Source organism: Blennius ocellaris, assembly GCF_963422515.1.
Source record: "Blennius ocellaris genome assembly, chromosome: 17".
NCBI lineage: Eukaryota > Metazoa > Chordata > Actinopteri > Blenniiformes > Blenniidae > Blennius > Blennius ocellaris.
The window spans coordinates 16,969,232-16,990,327 of NC_137666.1; the positions used below are offsets into that span (position 1 = coordinate 16,969,232).

At 43.2% G+C, this 21,096-nt stretch overlaps 1 protein-coding gene across 1 annotated transcript; it reads left to right on the plus strand.

Annotated features, from left to right (window-relative positions):
- Positions 1-12,654: 12,654 nt before the first annotated feature.
- On the plus strand, positions 12,655-20,403 carry thbs1a (thrombospondin 1a). Its single transcript, XM_080512984.1, is given in 23 exon segments — positions 12,655-12,784; positions 12,869-12,955; positions 13,517-14,076; positions 14,172-14,250; positions 14,330-14,419; positions 14,508-14,617; positions 14,913-15,038; positions 15,324-15,420; positions 15,521-15,694; positions 15,782-15,958; positions 16,049-16,222; positions 16,307-16,587; positions 16,674-16,892; positions 17,089-17,196; positions 17,584-17,743; positions 17,843-17,942; positions 17,944-17,959; positions 18,363-18,597; positions 18,703-18,930; positions 19,013-19,284; positions 19,375-19,472; positions 19,561-19,700; positions 19,800-20,403. Coding segments are annotated over 22 exon segments (3,516 nt in total). The 5' UTR covers positions 12,655-12,784; positions 12,869-12,891; the 3' UTR covers positions 19,808-20,403.
- The last annotated feature ends 693 nt before the right edge of the window (positions 20,404-21,096 follow it).

Here is a 21,096-nt window from a genome sequence, read left to right on the forward strand (position 1 = left end):
CATTTGGTGCCCATCCAGAAAGCATTGCACTAAAAAGAATCATCCATCCATCATCGATCCATCCATCTGTCATCCATCCATCATCCAGCCACCCATTTGTCCATCTATCCATCCATAATTTCTGAGAACTTCTGAGTCACCAAATTGTCTCATAGGAGCCTCTGTGTAGTGACCTGAAGAAAAAAACCCACAAAGGCACAGGTGGAACATCCAAGCTTTACATCGACACAGAAAGGTTGTCACCTTTGAATCCGGCCTGGACACCTCACCTTTGACACTATAGTTGTCACCTCTTTGAACTGTGCAGCTTTAAAATGATAGAATCGGATGGATTTCGTGTTTTGTTTGCGAGAATAATCAGCCATTTAGTTATTTGTATTTAGGTTTTGTCCTCAAGATATAAATCAAAACCAAATAAAGCAGGAATAGCCAGGTTCATTTGGTATTTAATGCTCAATCTTTTAACAAGCTGTAAAACATTTTGAAGGGAAAGGGACATTTTCACAGTGTGACTGTATGTAATTCACCATCATCTATGTCTACAGCAGACGAATAAGTAGGTCACTCACTCCAGTATCTATAGGCTCAGTTCGCTTGTAAAGAGGCTCATATAAAGGAAGTATTTAACATCTGCATTAAGTTGAACGCAGCAGCGCGGCTCCCTGTGGGTTCATACGCAGCCTCAACAGGATTTCAGTCCGCGTGCAGCATCATGATGTCATGGGAAAGACGCCGCGCCATCCAGTGTGCAGGCTGTGGTACGCTTCCTTGTAAAAGCCTGTCTGAGGAGGTGAATGGCGGCGACCCTCAGGGTCGACATGCTGAGAACACACTTCCTAAAGCCAGCCTGCGCAGGGAAGGCCAAGAAAAGCATGGCAGGCTGCATGTGTGTGGGAGGGTGGACCTTGTTTAGGTTTAAGCCCAAATATCACCAATTAGACATTGAAAATAGGACAAAGTTGCAGGACATCCCACACATGTCCAGCTGGGGAGCTGTGTGGGAGCCAGGCTCTGAATGTGCTCTAATAAAAACAAAGATTTGTGTTTAATTTACACTGACTGAGGGGTCTGCAACCTGCAGCTCTTGAACTACATGTGGCCCTTCAGCCTCTCCGCAGCAGCTCCATGAAACTTTCAGAAGATTATTTGTAAATAAACATTTTGTTTTCATTTGTCTTATTTGCAATCCACACTGATTTTCAAAACTGGTCTCATCTTCAATCTATAAACATCTAAATAAGGTAAAACAGCTAAAACAGATGGATTTGCTAAAAATGCAAAAAAATAAATAAATACAATTATATAATAATAATAGCAATAATAATAATAATAATAATAATAATAATAATAATAATAATAATAATAATAATAATAATACATTCGCAAAAAAAGGTAAAACTACTCAAAAAAAGGAAAAGAAGACAGAAAATTATCCAGAAAATAAAGGATACCAGGGAAGGGAAGAAAGAGAAAAAAGGCCTTTAAAAAAAAAGAAAGAAAAAAGGAAAGGGAAAAGCAAAAAACTAAATCAGAAAATGTACTTAAATTGTGATTTTTTTTTAATAATATAATTATTATAATAATAATAAAAATGCTGGTAGGACTCAGTGCCCAAGTGCTTTAACAATTGGGCGCAAATAGCAAAATGTCTAAACCAGAAAAATCTATGAAAAAAGGAATAATCTTTAAAAATATATAGAAACAGATCTAAATTGTACCTATGACACATCATGAATGAAACCTCAGTTTCTGTAAGCATAGCTCTCATTTCCCCTTTTTTTCCTTTTCTTCTTAATTTGGTCTAATTAGCATATAGCATATTAGCATATATGTAGTTTTGCAGCTCCAGATGAAAGTTTACTTGTTGGAAAATCCTGAAAATGGCTGTTCTGGTCATAAAGGTTGCAGACCCCTGCACTACATTGACCCGCAGCCTCATTTTCAATCCTAAGTCAGCTATTACCAAACAAAAAGAAGAAAACTACTGAATTCCAGCTGGATTTATTCCCACTTTTTTTTTTTTTTAATCTTTAATGCTTGACAGTAAATCAAACATTACATCAGCAGACGTCTCAAACTGAACGTCTCAGAAGCCACACGCTGAAAATGTATGGAGCTGCTCTTCTTGGAGGTACTTGAGCAATTCCACTAAATTCATAGTGTGAGACGTCTACACCTAAATAGGCGAATGCATGTAAATCATCTTATATTTATCTTTCTTTTTAGTGGGTTTAAATGGTTTTTATTGTCAGAGGCTTTTATTGTCTTAAGTTTTATTGTTGTTTTTTTGGAAGTTGTGGTTTAGTGGAAGCACTGTAGCCATTCAGTGTGCGCAGCGAATATTGTTCAGGCTGTCGTCAACGTTTGGCTTGTCTGGATGTTTGGGTGTCTGCTCTGGAACGGAAACATAAATTACCTACAATTTACCTTCCAGTGAAATCACTTGACAGCGCTGATGAGGCTTCTCACCATCAATTCTTCTAATCTTTATGATTTTATCATCATCCGGCGACGAAAAATGTGACAAAAACATGGTGAGGATAACACTGCCTGTGTGCAAGGATCTTTCTCAGACGCCAGTAGAGATGAATCAAAGCAGCAAAAACGTGTCATTTTGAAATCTATCATTGTTCTCAGGGTGGGATTCACTGGGTGGGATAGGATAGATTTATTTTCTTGTGCGTTAAATCATTTTTATTGCAGATGTGTCCTTCAAAGCTACGAGGAAATAAAATCAAAGGAAATCATGATGAAAAATCTATTGCTGTTCACATCATGTCTTTATATCGCGGGAGAAAATCTGAGAAAACTGTGGAGCACATGGGGTGAACATGCAAACTCCACGCAGAAAGCCTCTGAAGTCACATGTGGATTCCAACTGTCACACAGAGCTGTGTTGGAAGAACGATGATGTTTATGTCTGAAATGTAAAGCCCAGGTCAGACAGGGCTGAGGGTCAAAATGGAGGCAGACAGTAACTCTCAACGAAGGTACAAACGGGGGGAATGGAGGGGGGGGAAACGGAAAACATCCGAAGGTCCTAAAACACGAGGGAGGACAAGACGGACTCTCACGACTGACTCACAGCTCAGGGTCATATATACAAGGTGTATGAGAGCAAACAGTGAACTAAAACATGACGTGTGTGTGTAACTGTATACGGATTTATTTTTAGATAGGTGTATGCATACTTGAGATAGATTATTTATTGCGTGCGTGCGTGCATGTGTGAGCCCAAATGTATATTTGTGCGTGTGTATGTGTAAAAATGTAAGTATGCATGTATATACAGGTATATGTGCATGTGTGTAAATAGGTAAGTAGGTGTGTGTGTGTAAATGTAGATGTATATATGTGTATCTTGTATTTTGGTTTAAATCAATATATGCGTTGACATGTCTGTAACAAATCCATATTAAATAAATATTTTAGATTTTTAAAAGAAGTTCTTAACGAGGCCCGACCGAATCAAACCCACGATTGGCGTGATCTCCCTGCTCCACCACTCTCGTCAGAGATGTTACTCTTCTAAACTTCTGCTAACCTTATCTTTATGACTTTATTTGTAAAAAAATAAAATAAAAAAGCAAAACCCATCAAAGCGGTTGTGTCAGCGGTTGAAGTCTTCCTGGGTGCTGCTTTCAGGTGGCTTCCCTCTGAAAAAACAAAACCGATGACATAACGGCTTGTCAACCTTGTTTACATTCACTTTCCAGAAAGTCATCGTCCACTTGTGTGGCCACGGCGAGCTTCACTTCCCCTACAAACCAAACACTGTCTCGTCCATTGTACCAGAGAACTTTAACATTCCCGGGTTGCGCCTCCTCCGGCTCGGAGTGGCGTGTGGTCCGCCCTCTCGTCAGTCAGAGGTGTGCGTCCGGCGGCCCGACAGTCACAACTCGACAAAAACAAAAACCTGAAAGGGCTTTCTGCTCGCGCGACTGCCGTGCAAAGAGCACCACGGCTGATTTGGTGTCAGTCTGCGAGAGCCTGGGGAGACGACGGGCGTCCAACATAATCAGACTCTGACATCACTTACCGGAATCGAGCAAAACCAATTAATCATTTTCTTCCATGCATACATCCAAGGATGAGCTCGCTGGATGCCACCGCAGGAATATCGAGCCGCGCTCTGCGAATGTGCTTAGCATCACAAATGCCCCGAGACTGAAGGGCCCTTCATTTCTCCCAGCCAAACCTTTTAACTGTACTTCTATGGAGGGATATTGATTAATGCGTGGAAATTGTTGGAAAAAGCTTGCATTCGGGGTTTTGTTTTTTTTCAGACAGGCGCTTTCTTATAACGCTGTTTCACAGAACATCATTTCTGCCAGCTCCAAGAGCCACCGGTAAAATCCCCATTTCCCTCTTTTATGCCTTCAAGGCCAAGCGTGGATTACGATCAGTGATTTACAATGGCCAGGTCAGTTTTACTGTTGCAGCTTGTGCCAGAGACAAAACAGCTGAAAGCTGATTTATTTACATTTGAAACATTATTTATTCTGGCAACCTTTAGCTCTTATGAAATATATGTTTAATGGCCAGATTTCCTTGGAAGTCACTCAGTGAATAAAATTGTTACTGATTCTCAGTAAGGCCACGTCTACACATTGCTGGGTATTTACAAAAATGCATATTGTTTTTCAGAACTAACATTGTTCACACCACGTCGTTTAAAAAAAAATTGTTTTTGAATTTACACGAACCTACATACAAACTTCATTAATAGCTACGATGAGCATGTCAAAATAAAAGATAAAAGAACAACTATTCAAATTGTGTAATTTGCGATCAAATCACATGCACGCCGATGCCTTTCTCCCCTTGATTTCAGCTGTTGTGATTTAACTCTCATTAATCTAACTGCTTTTTATTGCCTCTGCATGCTTACAGGTCTCCAGCAGTACCGAGGAAGTCCTGCAGTGACTCTGTAAGTAAACATCTTGGTGGAAATGTGCATGTCGGATCATGTCAGCACTGATAGGATGGGAATGAAAGGATGTTGCTTGAGCTTGTAAGTTCGATTATATAACTGGTTTGGACTTTGGTCACAGTTTCCCAATTATGTTTCAGTAAAAACAGTTTTTATTTACAGTTTTTTGTATTTCCTATCACTAAAATTGGCTATATGTTCAGATTGGAGACCTTTTTGGTGGTAATTATTTGTTTTTTGTGATAAGATATAGTCTGCACCACAAGACAGAAAAGCTGTAAAGTTTAATTTTAAAGGTTATTATGACAGTATTTTATCAATCCGGCCTACTGTACATAGTGGCATATCATCACTGTGGATATAAATACAATGTGTGTTTATCAGTTTGGTCTGTAGCTCCGTTCACGCCTCAGGTCTTGATGCTCAATTAAAAATTTTTGCCAGGATCCGATTCTTTTGCATGATCTGCGCAACCTGCTGTGTGAACATGATCGGACCTGATGTTTTCGGGCCCCGGAGAGCATGAGCAGAAAATGATGTAAAGTCACGCCAAACACGCCATTTACACATGGCGGGTCGGTCAGCGCCGGGGTTGCCAGATGTGACTCACTGCTTCCAGCCAAAACAACGTAAACCCCACACACCTCAAGAGAGTTTGACTCTCGGGATACTGCCCTATCTGGCGACGTCGGTTCAGCCCGTGTAGATTCATTGTCTAGTGGTTGTTAAATACGAGCCGACAAAATCTAGGCAACATGACGAGGGAAAGAAGGAGAATGAGGAAAAAAGAGAGCACAGCTTTTAACATTTTGGCGGAGCCGCTTCCTCCGGCGCTTCTCCGTGACGTCAGTCACACGTCAACGAGGCCTTCGTCTCAGGTTTTTGATCTGATCGGGTTCTTGTTGAAATGTTCTGTTGTTCGGTCGTTCTTCTAACCTCTCCTCCTCTGCCTCGCCTACATTCACCCCTGGTTCTGCACACACGTCAAAATCCTCGATCTCCCTCAGGTCCACCGGCGCCTGACCTGACAGGTTTTCACGGATTGCTCCTCGGATACAAGAAAAAAAAAAGTGTTGCCTTGCTGCTAACTGCATTTTTAACGTCACCAGTCATGTAGTAAGCTGCCACACAGACCCTCTTACTCACTCTTTCCACTTTCTCTCCCCCACCGCTTCTCGGCCCAGCCTCTCGCCCCCCCCGGGCGTGTTTTGTGATAGATAGAGCGATGCTTCGCAGCGAGGCCCGTCTGCCAAATAAAAAGTTGTTAATACACGCCGGTTTGTCATCCACGCCTTTGTTTTGAGGAGTGCGTATGAAAGTGTAGCTGCGGGGAACGTTGCGGTGGAAGGGTTCCAGGTTAAAGGTGGTGTGGACGTGACTCTGGGAGGCTTCAACTTGAACTCTCGGTGAGATAACTTGGACGAGCTGCGTCATCCGTTGCTCAACATCAACCCTGTAAACTGCCCATCATCAGACACTTGGCACGCGGGCGCCTTCCCGTCATAAACCGCTGCAGCTTCAGAGGTGGAAAAAAACCCCAACTTGTTGAGCTCTGACTGAATAAACAGAGAAGTTTCTCTGTGACCTCGTTTGCACCGAATCGTTTAGCATTCAATAAATCCTCTCTTTTAATGATTCTGGAGTAATAATCCTCCCCCCCCCAAAAAAAAATGCGCATCTGTGTTTTGCTCTGTAACTGTATCAATAAAAAGCTACAAACCACAGAGATTTTATTTCATTCCTCGAACCGTTAAAGGCTCTCTTCTCTACAAAGTGTGCTAAGATCCACACAATGAAGAATAAATCCCCTCGCATGGCTTTAAGCCCAGGTTTGATCCTCACGCTCGTCCTTTCACCTGCCTGTTGAAACCAATTACTCATCACTCCTCTAATGTATATATAGCGTGTCGCTCCCACTCTTGTTTGCAATAATACCCGTGTTGCCATAGAGTTTGTCTCTTTGTGTCAGTTTCCTCCCTTCAGATGTGTTTGTCTGCCGCTCAGCCTGCCTGTTGCTTGTTTTCGAGGCTGCAGTAATTACACAGTGTAAATATCTTATTTTACCAGCGCTGCCTCACGGGTGCGAATTGAGGTTTAACATCTAATCATGCGGCGTTTAAGCATTTTTGCTCTGCACGTCAAGGTAATTAAATCTGATCTGATCAGTCGGTGCTCGCTGACAGTGTTGATTCCAATGCACAGAGCAGGTTAAAGCGGCAGTTGGTCCAATCTGAAGCCCCATTTAAATTACACTTTAAGTGAAAACACAACCAGTTTGCCTTCATTCCAGTTTGATTTTGGAGTTCGTGCTCCAATTTCTCTCGTGTTTGCCACTCAACCTGCAGGACCGACGAGATTCATACGCATTCATACGAGGGGACAAGCCCCAGCGAGCCCTTCAGTAGCCGCACCTACAGCACAACAAGAAGACGTCAAAGGAATCACCTCATGCTTGTTTTTTTTATTATTAGTTTGTTTTTTTTAAATACTGAAGTAAACTGTGTTGCAGCTTGAACCTCTCCCTTCCTCGGAAGTTTGTGTTTACATGTGGTGTTTCCATGGAGGTGCAGTCACATGTGAACATTGGGGGGGGGGGGGGTCAATATCTTCTAACTTCCGCAGGTCTTTAATTCAATACTCTTTCAGCAATTGTTCATGCGGTTTGGGATTTTTGTGAACTACATTACATTCCCCCTAAGAACTTACAATGGTGGCTGATACCAATAACTGGGAAAGCAGCATTATTGTAGTGCGTTGGTCTAATTTTCTGTTGGAGTTGCTGGTATTATTCATTGGTGAACTTTAACTTGAGGACACCCCAAGTCTGTTTTTGTAATGGAAGCAGACATCATATACACATAAACATTAACAATGGCGAGATCACTGACATTTGTATGAACAGATGAAGTTGAATTGTTATTACGGTGATTGTCAACTGTAAAACTATCAAGTCCCAGGAGAATATCCACTGAGAGTCATGACACGCTGGAGGCGAACGTCGTTGTTATTGTCCATCTACTCACACAGTAGCAGCGTTTTCAAAAAGTTGCGTTTTCCAACGCCTGCAGAGTGATGGGAGTCAGGGCATTTTTGTAAAGTTACATTTTCCCCCCGTTTCCATGGAGATGGAGTCACAGTATTTTGGAAAAAATTCACCTTGGGAGCCATTAATAAAAAAAAAGTTGTATTTTCATTGGCTCAGAGCGCCGTTGTTGTGTAAACAGACACCCAAAAGGCATTGAAAGTTTTCCAATCTCCCTTAAACACATTGTGTAAACGGGGCCTGAGCTTCTATCTGCTATATAGAGCTTTTATAGAGACCTTGTTATAGTTTGTGGAGCATAAAGTGACAGAGTGGCCTGTTTATTCCCCCAATCAGGAAATCCCTACTTTTTAATGAGTTGATGCAGTCGTTTGACATGTTAGAAATACACTACCTTGACTGCAACTCTCATCAAGGATAAGTTGTTAGTACTCGAGCACTCCAAACAAATCCCACTGGCTTGTTTCAAGTGGATGGGAGTGCTTCAATAAACACGAGTCTCTAAATAGACGAGGAACCAATATCTCTGAAGCCCCTCTATAGTGCTTTTCTTCAACATTCATAAAATTAAGTGGAAATGAACAATTTGTTTTAATTTAATCCTGTCCCCTACCCTTTACTGCTGGAAGCAAGTATTGGAATTCACCCCAGACAGCAAGCCATAAATAATACAAAAGATAGAGTCAAAGTGATTTGATTTTTCACCACAGATGCAACGTTATCTCTATGTTTGACACGTGGAGATAAATTAGCCATGACGACAGTATAAAACGCAAGAATGACAACAACTAACGAACATCAATAAAACTGTTTAAGCAGCTAGAATTATCTAATTATAATTAGATTTGATAGGTATAGCTAAACTATATATTGAATTTTATGAGCTTTTTATCAAAGGATGAACATGTTTTATGGTTCCGGGTTAATTTATCCAGTGGAAATAAACAAAAGCTGCTAATTCAATAATAACGGTTGCAGACTCATGGGATGGATCTTCCTGAAATGAAACTAAGCATTGTTTAATGCTCAGTTTTGTATGTTCAACTGAACTTTTTTTCTAAAAAGACTTGACAAACTTTATGATTCACCACCAGTCAACTCCCACTCAGACGCGCAGTATCTCAGCTCCCCCGGCTGGAATGAAGCTCTCAGAGGAGTAGACTTTGGAGTAAACACTCGCTATCTAAGGACTGTTTCCGTTCTGGCTCGGCTCTGAAAGTTTATTCATCCGGGCTTTGCAAGTCCCGTCACCTCCAGCTCAGCGCTGTCCCACGCTGCCAGCCTGCAGGGAACTCCCACCCAGCTGTGTTCAGTCACACCTACTGATCACATCTCCACAGAAACCCGTTCCCACTCTGATCCCACCTCCAGCCCACCTCACAGCCCCACAGACATTTTTCCACTCCGCCGGTCGACCTGCGGGGCTTCATTACTGCCTCATTGTTTCCTGTACGTCTCACCAAGGTGAACAGTGCGAGCTGTAAATCCCCAATGTCGCTGCGGCAGCAGAGGTCATAAAACTCTTGCGTCCGTGCGGAATGTTTACCCTGGATGGAGCGCAGGTAACCAGATGTGGTGTCTCATCTCAGATCAGAACTCCTATTTTTAGATGGCTCCTCTGTTTTTGGAGCGGGAGTCCTCGCAGTGCCCAGGCGCCTCTGCGTTCCCACTCTTTTTCTTTCCAGAAGGCTTTCGTCTCTCCGTTGCACACTCCCGCTCTTCTTTCCACGACGCTCCTGCGCATCCACAAGCAGCCGACGTGTTCGCAAACACTGGCTTCTCCGAGGAAATACAACACACATCTGTGGTCAGGACTGACCTTAAACAAGCCGGCATGATCGTGTCCTCACTTAATGGTACTTTGGTGGGAGAGGAAAAAAAAAGCGAGGGAGAGATGGAGGTCATAGGTTAAATGCTCAGCTATAAACTTTCAGCAAGCCAGCAGTGCCATGATTTGGAAGGAATTTGAGTTAAAGTGAGAAGAATTTCCTGTCTTCTAGGAAAAAATGGGAAACTCATGAACGATTTACTTCACTGCAGCCAGTGAAGAGTTTATATGAAAAACACAAGGAAGAAAGTACAAATACACACTGTTCAACATTAGGTTAAGCTTCCAGGTGTCATCACCTCATGAGAGATCTACACAGCTGCAACCTGATTGGCTCAAGATGACGTCAGTCATTTCGTAACCAATCAACGCCAGTGATTAAACAGGAAGTGTGGGACGAGACTAAAGAAAACTATAATATTGTCATAATTACTAGATTTCGCACCATTTAAAAGATGCTTATAATTCTGTTAATCTCTTTACTGACTAACTTGATGTTGAAGGGAACATCATAACAGCACAACTTTTGGAAACGCTTGGACTCTGATTCCATGGAAACGGGGGACAAACGCAACTTTTTGAAAATCCTGCTGCAGTGCATGCGAACCACAGCGATAGTAAATAGTTCAGATCATATTCATTTGTGAGCAGATGGACGATAACAACAATGTTTGCCTCCAGAGAGCCATGACTGCCAGTCCATGTTCTCCGGGGAACAGTCACCCGGAATACAAATCCAAGTTGGTCATCGGTCTTTACGAATGTCCGCGTACTCGTCATTGTTAATGTATATAGCATATTGTGTATGGGATTTCAATGCAAAGCCAAACAACAGTACCCACTTGTGGCCCAACATGCTAACTACATTATTTGTTTGTGTCTCTACCATTTCCGTGTACACAGACATTGATTTTAATACATTGCTGTATAAACGCAAAACTTTTCTGAAACAAAAGCACAAAAACAATGTGTTTTCACTTGAAACGTTGTCATGGGAACTGGGCCTGAAAAGCTTATTTTTACTTTAAGGTGTAAATATTAAAGAGAAACATCTTTGTCCCACTTTTGGTTCACCCCCAGAGTGTAACTACTGAAGCCCTCTGCTTAAAATGATCAGGGACCACCCCTGCTACTTCAGGAGTCTCGCATAGACAGCTGTTGAGCCTGGGTAGGAAAGTGGGCCTAAACTGGAAATGGGACCTCAGAGAAGAAAGAAAATGTCCTAAAAGACCTTTATTAGACTTTATTAGACACTGTGTGCAACAACGACAGTATGAGGGGTATCCCCCTCATGACCCCCCCTGCTTCATGTCATGGTGTGATTCAAAGGGTGAAAATGTGTTTTTTAATCTCATTTAAGCAAATCTTGCTTTTCATATTTACATCATATGGCTTATGTTTGTATTTACCTTAAAAAAAAAAATCAAATCACAGTTAAAAATAAAACATGTTTATGGATTCCTCATCAGTACACACAGTCTCTGTTTATTTGTATATGATGCCCAGAAATGCCCCTGCTCACATAGCACAGACTTTTCCCTAAGCTTCTCAGAAAGTGCTCAAATAAGGCAAACTGTCCAAGAATTCACCAGAGTGTTTTTTTTCTCTTCTTTGGATTCATCTGGTTAAACCACAAGTTGGAATTTTTTTCACTAAGCTCTCTAAAGAGGACCTTATTCTTCCTCTTTCAGCTGCTATTTAGAAAGTTTATTTGCGGTAAATGATGCACGACAAGTATTTAATATATATTACGGAATATCTTATTTTTATGAAAAAATATATTGTAATTACATTTTAATGATACATTTTCATAGAAAGTAGTTAGTTGCAACTATTGCTCATATAATTTGCAGTTACAGTCAGTTGATAGAGGATCTGATGTCTCTACACACATAATGCTCCAACAAGCATATTTCTACGTTAGTGATTAATAAAATTAAATGAAAAGTATGAGCTATAAAGTCCATTGCTTTTATATATTGTGCTCATCTAATAGTTATTAAACCATTTATGTGGATTTCTTTTTACTTTAAAACTCGCAGGTTATTAATGTGTTGTATATTTTGGATGGTCTTGTGCTCATCATATTGTAGATCACTTAAAGTCCTATTTTTGCACATGATTTTGCTGCAGACAGGCAGACAAATAATTCTTCCACAGACCTGCAGAGCTTATTTTTTACTCACTGAGTCCCCTGGTGGCCATAAAGGGTATAACAGTATTTAAACCGCCTGCAGTTTGTTTAAATATTAACTCAGATCAATACAAAGAAGCATAATTTTGTCGTTTAATATTTTTTTTTTATGATTTTCATATAATAATAAGAACCCGTAAAAAAAAAAAAATCCTGCCATCTGTTTGATTTGTGAACTCATTCTGGTTTGAATTCAAGTCTTTATGTATTCCTCTAAAGGTTAGATGTAAGAAAGATGAATAATTAATCTTTTGTTTAACCGGAAACGACCAAGTTTTGGATCGGGTGTGTGTATGAAATATTTGTCCGGTGATGGAAATTCAGCTCAGGAATGCATTTTTCCCCCTATTGTGTGTGTGTGTGTGTGTGTGTGTGTGTGTGTGTGTGTGTGTGTGTGTGTGTGTGTGTGTGTGTGTGTGTGTGTGTGTGTGTGTGTGTGTGTGTTTTCGTGTGCGTGTGTGTGTGTGTGAGAGAGAGAGAGAGAGAGAGAGCGAGAGAGGGAGAAAGAGTGTGTGCGTCTCGGATATTCCTCTGACTGGCTGTGAGGTAAGAAAATAAGTCCGTCCCTCTCCTCCCATTGGTCCACTCTGGATCTCAGGAATGTCCCCAAACTGTTTAAATAGCTCTTATATCGATGGGGTAAGGCAGTAGAATAACTTGAAGCATCGGAATTAAAACAGCAAACCGACTTCTAAAAGAAGAGAAAGAGGATAACTGATCAAGCAAGGACTTCTTTTCTATTTTCACAAGACTGTTGTATTTTTTTTTTTTTTTTTAATCTTCAAGGTTTGTAGACAGATTCTGAGTGTATTTCTCTGTTTTATGTCTCCTGGATATGTTGATTAATCCTGTGTGTTGTTCTTGAAATAGGACTTCAATTTGAGACGTCAACCATGATGCTGTGTGGCATCTTTTTGCTGCTGATGCTTTGGAGTTGTGAGGGCGCACGGTTGGCAGGTGAGGATGGAAAGAAAAAACTACAACTTTGTCAATTGTTTCTTGAAAGAAAAACTTTGTCACTTGTTTCATTTCACTTATGGAGAGTTTTAGAGTAAAGATGAATCAGTATGAGTGACGTTTTCGTAACATTTCTATAAGGAGTGGATGAAGTTTACAGCCGCGTTTTTTCTGATTTTCTTTTAAAAAAAATTATTTGACAGTTGTTTCTTTTCAAGAAAAACTTAATCAGTTGTTTCTTTTTACTTGTGCGTAGTTTTAAAGAAGAGATTAATCCGAATGAATGAGGTTTCTGTTACATTTCATGGAGGAGTGGATAGTTTCGTGCGCTCCAGCCGCTCTCTCTCAGTTGTATTAAAAAAAAAAAATGTCAGTTGTTTCTTTAAAAAATAGAATTTTTCAGTTGTTTGTTTTCCGTTCTGGAAGGTTTTTAAGTACAGGTGAATCGGCATGAGTGAGGTTTCTGTCACATTTCGAGGAGGAGTGAATGGAATGTCGTGCGCTCCGGCGCACCGCGAGAGAAACTTGAAAGTAACGCGTGTTTGTTCTCCTCGCACGCAGAGAGTCGGGATGATAACAGCGTGTTCGACCTGTTCGACTTGGTCCGGGTCAGCAAGAGACACAACGGAGTGGGTCTGGTGAAGGGCGCGGACCCGTACAGCCCCGCGTACAAGATCCTGAACGCAGACCTGATCCCCCGCGTCCCCGACAGCTCCTTCAGGGACCTGCTGGACTCCATCCAGGCCGAGCGGGGCTTCCTCCTCCTGGCCAACCTCAAGCAGTTCAAGAGGACCCGGGGCAGCCTGCTGACCATCGAGAAGACCGACGGATCCGGACCCGTTCTGGAGATCATTTCCAACGGGAACGCGAACACGCTGGACCTGGTGTACTCCACCGAGAGCCAGCAGCAGGTCGTGTCCATCGAGGAGGCGGACCTGGCCACGGGACACTGGAAGAACATCACCCTGTTCGTGCAGGACGACCGCGCGCAGCTGTTCGTGGGCTGCGAGGAGATCAACGTGTCGGAGCTGGACGTGCCCATCCAGAGCGTCCTGACCACGGAGGTGGCGGACATGGCCAGGCTCAGGATCGGCAAGGGAGCCGTGAAGGACAGGTTCATGGTAAGTTTTGATGTGTGGAAGACTCTAAGGACGAATAAATGCCACATAAACACCAGACAGATGTAATTTTAACACTTTAATCTCTCTGTATTTAGGGAGTTCTCCAGAATGTGCGTTTTGTCTTTGGCACGACTCTGGATGCCATTCTGAGAAATAAAGGATGTCAAAATGGAGGTAAATATCTTGACTGACTGATATTCTGATAAGTGATCATTTTGAATACAAAATAATCTCCATGCTTCTACTCTTATAGCTACCATTACTGATGTCCTGACTCTGGACAACCCAGTGAATGGCTCCAGGCCTGCCATCAGGACCGATTACACAGGACACAAAACCAAAGGTGAGTCTTCTCCTCCCTCAATGCTCTACTTTATGGCTCTGCTGTAAAATTTTAAGAGTGGAGATCATTTCTTGGTTGTTTTATTCAGATCTGCAGTCTGTCTGTGGCTTCTCCTGCGAGGACATCGCCAGCATGTTTAAGGAGCTCAATGGACTCAATGTGGTCGTCAAGCAGCTGTCCAATGAACTTCAGAAAGTGGTAAGCTCCACTGAGGTCTGCTCTATGTCATCATCCCCCTCTGAGCCACTTGTCGCTGTAATGACAGCCTCCCAGGCCAAGTCCTTAATGAGACCCATGTGAATACACAAATATGTTTGGCTGACAGTTGCATTTGCACTGCTTCACTAGATTCAAGCAATGTCTTAATCACAGTGTCGGCTTGTCATCCGCTTGTACTGGAACTTTGGCAAAGTGTAAGTTTTCCATCCTGCATCCTGAGGAAACCCTAACCTCTCTCTCTCTCTCTCTCTCTCTCCCTCGCTCTCTCCGACAGTCCCAGGAAAGCACACTCCTGAAAAGCCAAATCAAAATCTACAGCGGGGTTTGCATCCACAACGGCATCGTGCACAAGGACAAAGACGAGTGGACCGTGGACGGCTGCACCGAGTGCACCTGCCAGGTGAGTGTCATCACACCTGCTGGAATGTAACAGGCCGAGTAAATGACTTCCTCCATCCCCGCTGCAGCCGTGTTTATGTTAGCGCCTCCTGATAGAATCACTCTGTCTCTAACTATCAGCCAGCCAGTGTGAGGTCAGGTGTCTGTTAATGGGAGAGTGTGAGAGAGGATGATGTTTTCACTCAACACAGCAGGAGTATTGTCTGATAAGATGTACAGTAATTAGTCTTGGAACAGGGCCAGCAGATCTTATTCTTTACACTCATTGTGCTGTTCTTCTCTCCAGAACTCTGCTACTGTGTGTCGTAAGATCTCCTGCCCTCTGATCCCTTGCGCTAACGCCACCGTGCCTGACGGCGAGTGCTGCCCTCGTTGTGGACCTCGTAAGTTGCCTTTTAAATCTGATAAACCTGTTTTTTGGGAGGGGGTTTTATTTGGATAACATTTTCCCACAATTGATTTTGTCTTTCTTCTTCCCTACAGCAAATGACTATGCTGAGGATGGTTGGTCTGCTTGGTCTGACTGGACTCATTGTTCAGTGACCTGTGGCCGTGGCATCCAGCAGCGTGGACGCTCCTGCGATCGCATCAACAGCAAGTGTGAGGGCACTTCTGTCCAGACCCGTGACTGCTATCCACAGGAATGTGACAAACGCTGTAAGTCATCAAACTTCCTCATCGCAGCCGTCTCTGATTTGACATTTTCTGGGCTTGTGGGGTTAATGGTGTATGTATTTCTCACAGTCAAGCAGGATGGAGGCTGGAGCCACTGGTCACCCTGGTCTTCGTGCTCTGTGACCTGTGGTGAGGGGATCATCACCCAAATCCGTCTCTGTAACTCCCCCACACCACAGATGGGAGGCAAGGACTGCGAGGGAGAGGGACGCCAGACCAAAGTGTGCAAAAAGTCGCCCTGTCCGAGTAAGTCAAACACCAGCAAAGTGTAGGAGCAGCAAAGTATTCCTGTGCTCAAGGAACGACAATGAATGTGTTGTTTTTTTAACATTACAGTCAATGGAGGTTGGGGACCTTGGTCACCATGGGACACCTGCAGTGTCACATGTGGTGGAGGAACTCATATGCGTAAACGCCTGTGCTCAGACCCTGCTCCCAAATATGGTGGAAAGGATTGTGTTGGTGATGCAACTATGACTCAGCTTTGCAACAAACAAGACTGTCCCATTGGTAAGCGTTTGTAAAACTACACACCCACACCACACACTTCACAGCAGATCAGTTTTGTAATGTCTTGATCCCTCCTCCACACAGACGGTTGTCTCTCCAACCCTTGCTTCCCCGGCGCGAAGTGCATCAGCTTCCCCAACGGCTCTTTCAAGTGTGGCAGGTGTCCTCTTGGCTATACTGGCAATGGCGTCACCTGCAAAGATATCAACGAATGCAAAGAGGTCCCCGATGCCTGCCACACTCATAACGGAGTCCATCGCTGTGAGAACACCCAGCCAGGATACAACTGTCTGCCGTGTCCCGCGCGGTTCTCTGGTCCTCAGCCCTTTGGAAGAGGAGTGGAGCAGGCGACGGCTAAAAAACAGGTTGGAACAAACACCTACTCGCCGTCTTTTGTAGTTTTACACTTTGCAGCTTTCATTTGTGTTCACACTTTGGCGATTTTCTTTAGGTGTGTGCACCTCGTAACCCTTGCCAAGACGGTAGCCACAACTGTCATAAAAATGCCAACTGCATCTACTTGGGCGTCTTCTCCGAGTCCATGTTCCGCTGCGAGTGTAAGCCAGGGTATGCAGGGAATGGTCACATCTGCGGAGAGGACACTGACCTGGACGGTTGGCCAAACACCAACCTGGTGTGTGTGGAGAACGCCACCTACCACTGCAAGAAGGTTAGCCACACTCAAAAGACCATTTTTACCACACACACACACACACACACACACACACACACACACACACACACACACACACACACACACACACACACACACACACACACACACACACACACACACACACACACACACGCACGCACACTGTTATTGTGAAAACTGCTTCTTTAACCACTCTTTTCTTTCTCTATAGGACAACTGCCCCAACCTTCCCAACTCCGGTCAGGAAGATTACGACAAAGATGGTCTGGGTGATGAATGCGACAGCGACGACGACAACGACGGAATCCCCGATGATAGGGTGAGCAGCTGTCTTTTTAACCCTAAAACCTTCCTCAATAAAACTAGACATGGCAACCATCCTTCCTCGGAGTGGTAGGAATGTAAAGTCTATGTTTGTGTGCAGTTGAATGTGGAAAACTAGGAGCACAGGAATGGTGTTTTGTATTTTCTGCTTTAAGTCAGAATTGAGGACAGGCTTCTTGCCCAGTATTCTCTGTGTGGAATTGGAAAGTTGGGAAAGAAAAATGCAGTGGTTGAAACTCTCTGATGGAATATCACATTCCAGCTAAAGAAAAGAAAAAAAAACAATGATATCAACACTGGAAAACCACATTTCTGTTCCTATAAATATAATTTCCTCATGACCCATTTTACTAACAAACCTGATATGTCTTTTTGAATTCAGGACAATTGCCAAAGAGTATACAACCCTGCCCAGTACGACGCAGACAGGGATGAAGTTGGGGACAGTTGTGACAACTGCATATTTGAAGCCAACACCGACCAAACCGACACTGACAACAATGGCGAGGGCGATGCCTGCGCTGTGGACATCGACGGGGATGGTGAGTAACTTCATTCAATTCAATACAATGTATGCCTTCCTCTCATCTGCACAATCATAACCGATTAAAATATATGTATTTTTTTTCCCCACTCGACAGGCATTCTGAATGAGAACGACAACTGCCCGTACGTCTACAACGTGGATCAGAGGGACACCGACAAGGATGGGGTGGGAGACCACTGCGATAACTGCCCACTGGCACAACCCCGATCAGGTAACGTCAGGATGTCACCTCTCACCTCCGTATTAGAACTGCCATGACTGACAAAGTGTAATCTGACATGTAACGATAAGAGTATTTCACACAGGATGCAATGTCAAGGCCAGTTTTAATAAGAGAGAGGAATGTAAAGGCTTTGTGGGGAAAGTGCTTCTCTTCTCTTCTCTTCTCTTCTCTTCTCTTCTCTTCTCTGCTTCTTCTCTCGAAGACACTGGACGATTGTCTGCCAAGACATTGCTTGCATACCTGAAAACAAGAGTGTATTTAAATCACACCTCTCATGTCCGAGCTGGCGAATAGCAGCAGGGTGATTTGTCTGAAGTTGGGACAAACGTCTCACAGTGTGCGATCCCGGCTCCGAGAAACCTCATCTCAATGGAATTCTGTTCTCCCGCAGATCGACTCTGATTCAGACAACGTAGGAGACAAGTGCGACAACAACCAGGACATTGATGAAGACGGCCACCAGAACAACTTGGACAACTGCCCTTACATCCCCAACGCCAACCAAGTCGACCACGACAAGGACGGCAAGGGTGACGCCTGTGACCACGACGATGACAATGACGGCATTCCTGATGACAAAGACAACTGCAGATTGGTCTTCAACCCCGATCAAGTGGACTCTGATGGTGAGCATTTCACACACAGAACATAAATGCCATGGCCGCTACAGGCACAATATGAAGCCTTCCTTGTAAAAATCCAGGATTTTCATGGACGTGTGTTTCTTCCAGGTAACGGCCGAGGCGACGCGTGCAAAGACGATTTTGACGACGACAAGATCTTGGACATCGACGATGTGTGCCCAGAGAACTTTGACATCAGCGAAACAGACTTCCGCAGATTCCAGATGGTTCCTCTGGACCCCAAGGGCACATCTCAGATTGACCCCAACTGGGTGGTCCGGCATCAGGGCAAGGAGCTGGTTCAAACCGTCAACTGTGACCCCGGCATTGCTGTCGGTATGTAACACACCAACAAGTGTGCCTCCACATGAAGCAGGAGCAGAAAAGTGATTCTAAAGCGTCTCTCATTCCCGTTCAGGTTACGACGAGTTCAACGCGGTGGATTTCAGCGGAACATTCTTCATCAACACCGACAGAGACGACGACTACGCCGGCTTCGTGTTTGGCTACCAGTCCAGCTCCCGCTTCTACACCGTGATGTGGAAACAGATCACGCAGACATACTGGTCTCACACACCCACAAGAGCTCAGGGCTACTCTGGCTTGTCAATCAAGGTGGTGAACTCCACCACGGGACCCGGCGAGCACTTGAGGAACGCCCTGTGGCACACCGGTGACACCGCAGGACAGGTAAGGCTGTCTTAACTGAGGATTTAGGACAGTTTTCTCAATATTTTTCACACTTTTCTTATATAAACTATTGTCTTTTGACATTTTCAGGTTCGCACTCTGTGGCACGACCCCAAGAACATCGGCTGGAAAGACTTCACTGCCTATAGATGGCACCTGACCCACAGACCCAAGTCTGGACTTATCAGGTGAGTTTCAATTATTCTTTTTGATGCAGATTGGATTTAGTGATCTTTATGTCACAAGAAGTTCATGGGATGATGTGTTACTTTGCAGAGTGGTCATGTACGAAGGCAAGAGAATCATGGCCGATTCTGGAAACATCTACGACAAGACATATGCTGGAGGGCGACTAGGCTTGTATGTCTTCTCTCAGGAGATGGTTTACTTCTCAGATCTCAAATACGAATGCAGAGGTAAGCACACAAGAGATAATTACACATAAAAAAAAAAAAAAACTTATTATCTCCTGGGACAAGAGCTATAACATGTTTTCTGTCCATCATTTCTTTCAGATACATAATCGGACCACAGAGACAGTGTGAATCAGTGACACGACAACTGGACTGATTTGTGTTTAACTTTTGACAAATGCACATTGGAGGTATGACGAGCAAGTGAGCTGACGTGAGGCGAGAGAGTCCTCCGGAGCTAAAGCCAAATGAAAGTTCAATGATAATTCCGCACGAAACTCAAATTGCGAGCACATCTCTGCTCAGAAGAAAAAATGGCTCCCTCACTCTTTTTGCTCTGATCTGCATTGAAAGAGGGCCACGTTTTATCGCTTTGCACACCTGAACTGTTGGTGGTATTCCTCTGTGGTTGAGGGACCAAAGGGACAAGTGTTTTTTTGTTGTTGGTTTTTTTTTTTGTAACCTTTTTTAAAATATTTTTTGAGCATTACTATCCATCTGCTGTGGACTCAAATATACTTCTTTAAGTATGAAGAAAGCGGTAGGAAATCTTTCTTAGGCCAGGGTAAAAAAAAAAAAAAAACCCTTTGAAGGAACTGTTGAGGGACCGTGGACAGTATGGACTGATTGTTTCTATCAAAGAGAGTGAAAGTTGTTTGTGTGTTTGTGCATGTGTTCCACTTTTTTTTTTTTTTTTTTTCCAAAAGCATAATTACAAAGACAACAATTGAAACCATTGTGATGATGCCCATTAATACTGACGTGTACATACAGGATGTATTTGAGCACAGTGTAGGGCTGGCCCAGAACGTTAGTCTTCTCAGGAAAGAGCACAAGGAGAAACAAGGAGGGCATGAAATTCAGGACAGCACAGGGCTCCAACGCAGGCACATTACACACTGCTTGGAAATAGTAAATACTAGCAAATATTGTGTTGATATCTCTCATTTACTGGACGTGTCAAGGGATATAAACAGCAAGGGCCAGTCTGTAAGATTACTCGCTGTTTGTATTTAGGCTGAATTCTTCTTTTCTGCACCTTATAAATATTTCATATTATCAAAACATAAAGATCCCCTGAACATGTACAGTATTTTTATTTTTTTTAATCCAAAACATTCAGATTCATACCTGCAGTAACTTTAAAACATCTTGCTTCTACACAGTGTGCATGACTGGAGTGCCTGAGCTTGTGTGTACATTTCCGACAAGAGGGGGTCAAATGAAACCCCCGATGTACAAATATTACCTCATTAATTCTTTTTGTATTGAGGCCAGCAATACACAAGAATCACTTAACAGCAGAGTATAAATTGGTTGGCTTCTTCTTCTTTTTGTTTTTCAAGCAAGGCTTTTAGTACCATTATTTTTTTTTATGTTGTATATAAGATATTTTGTA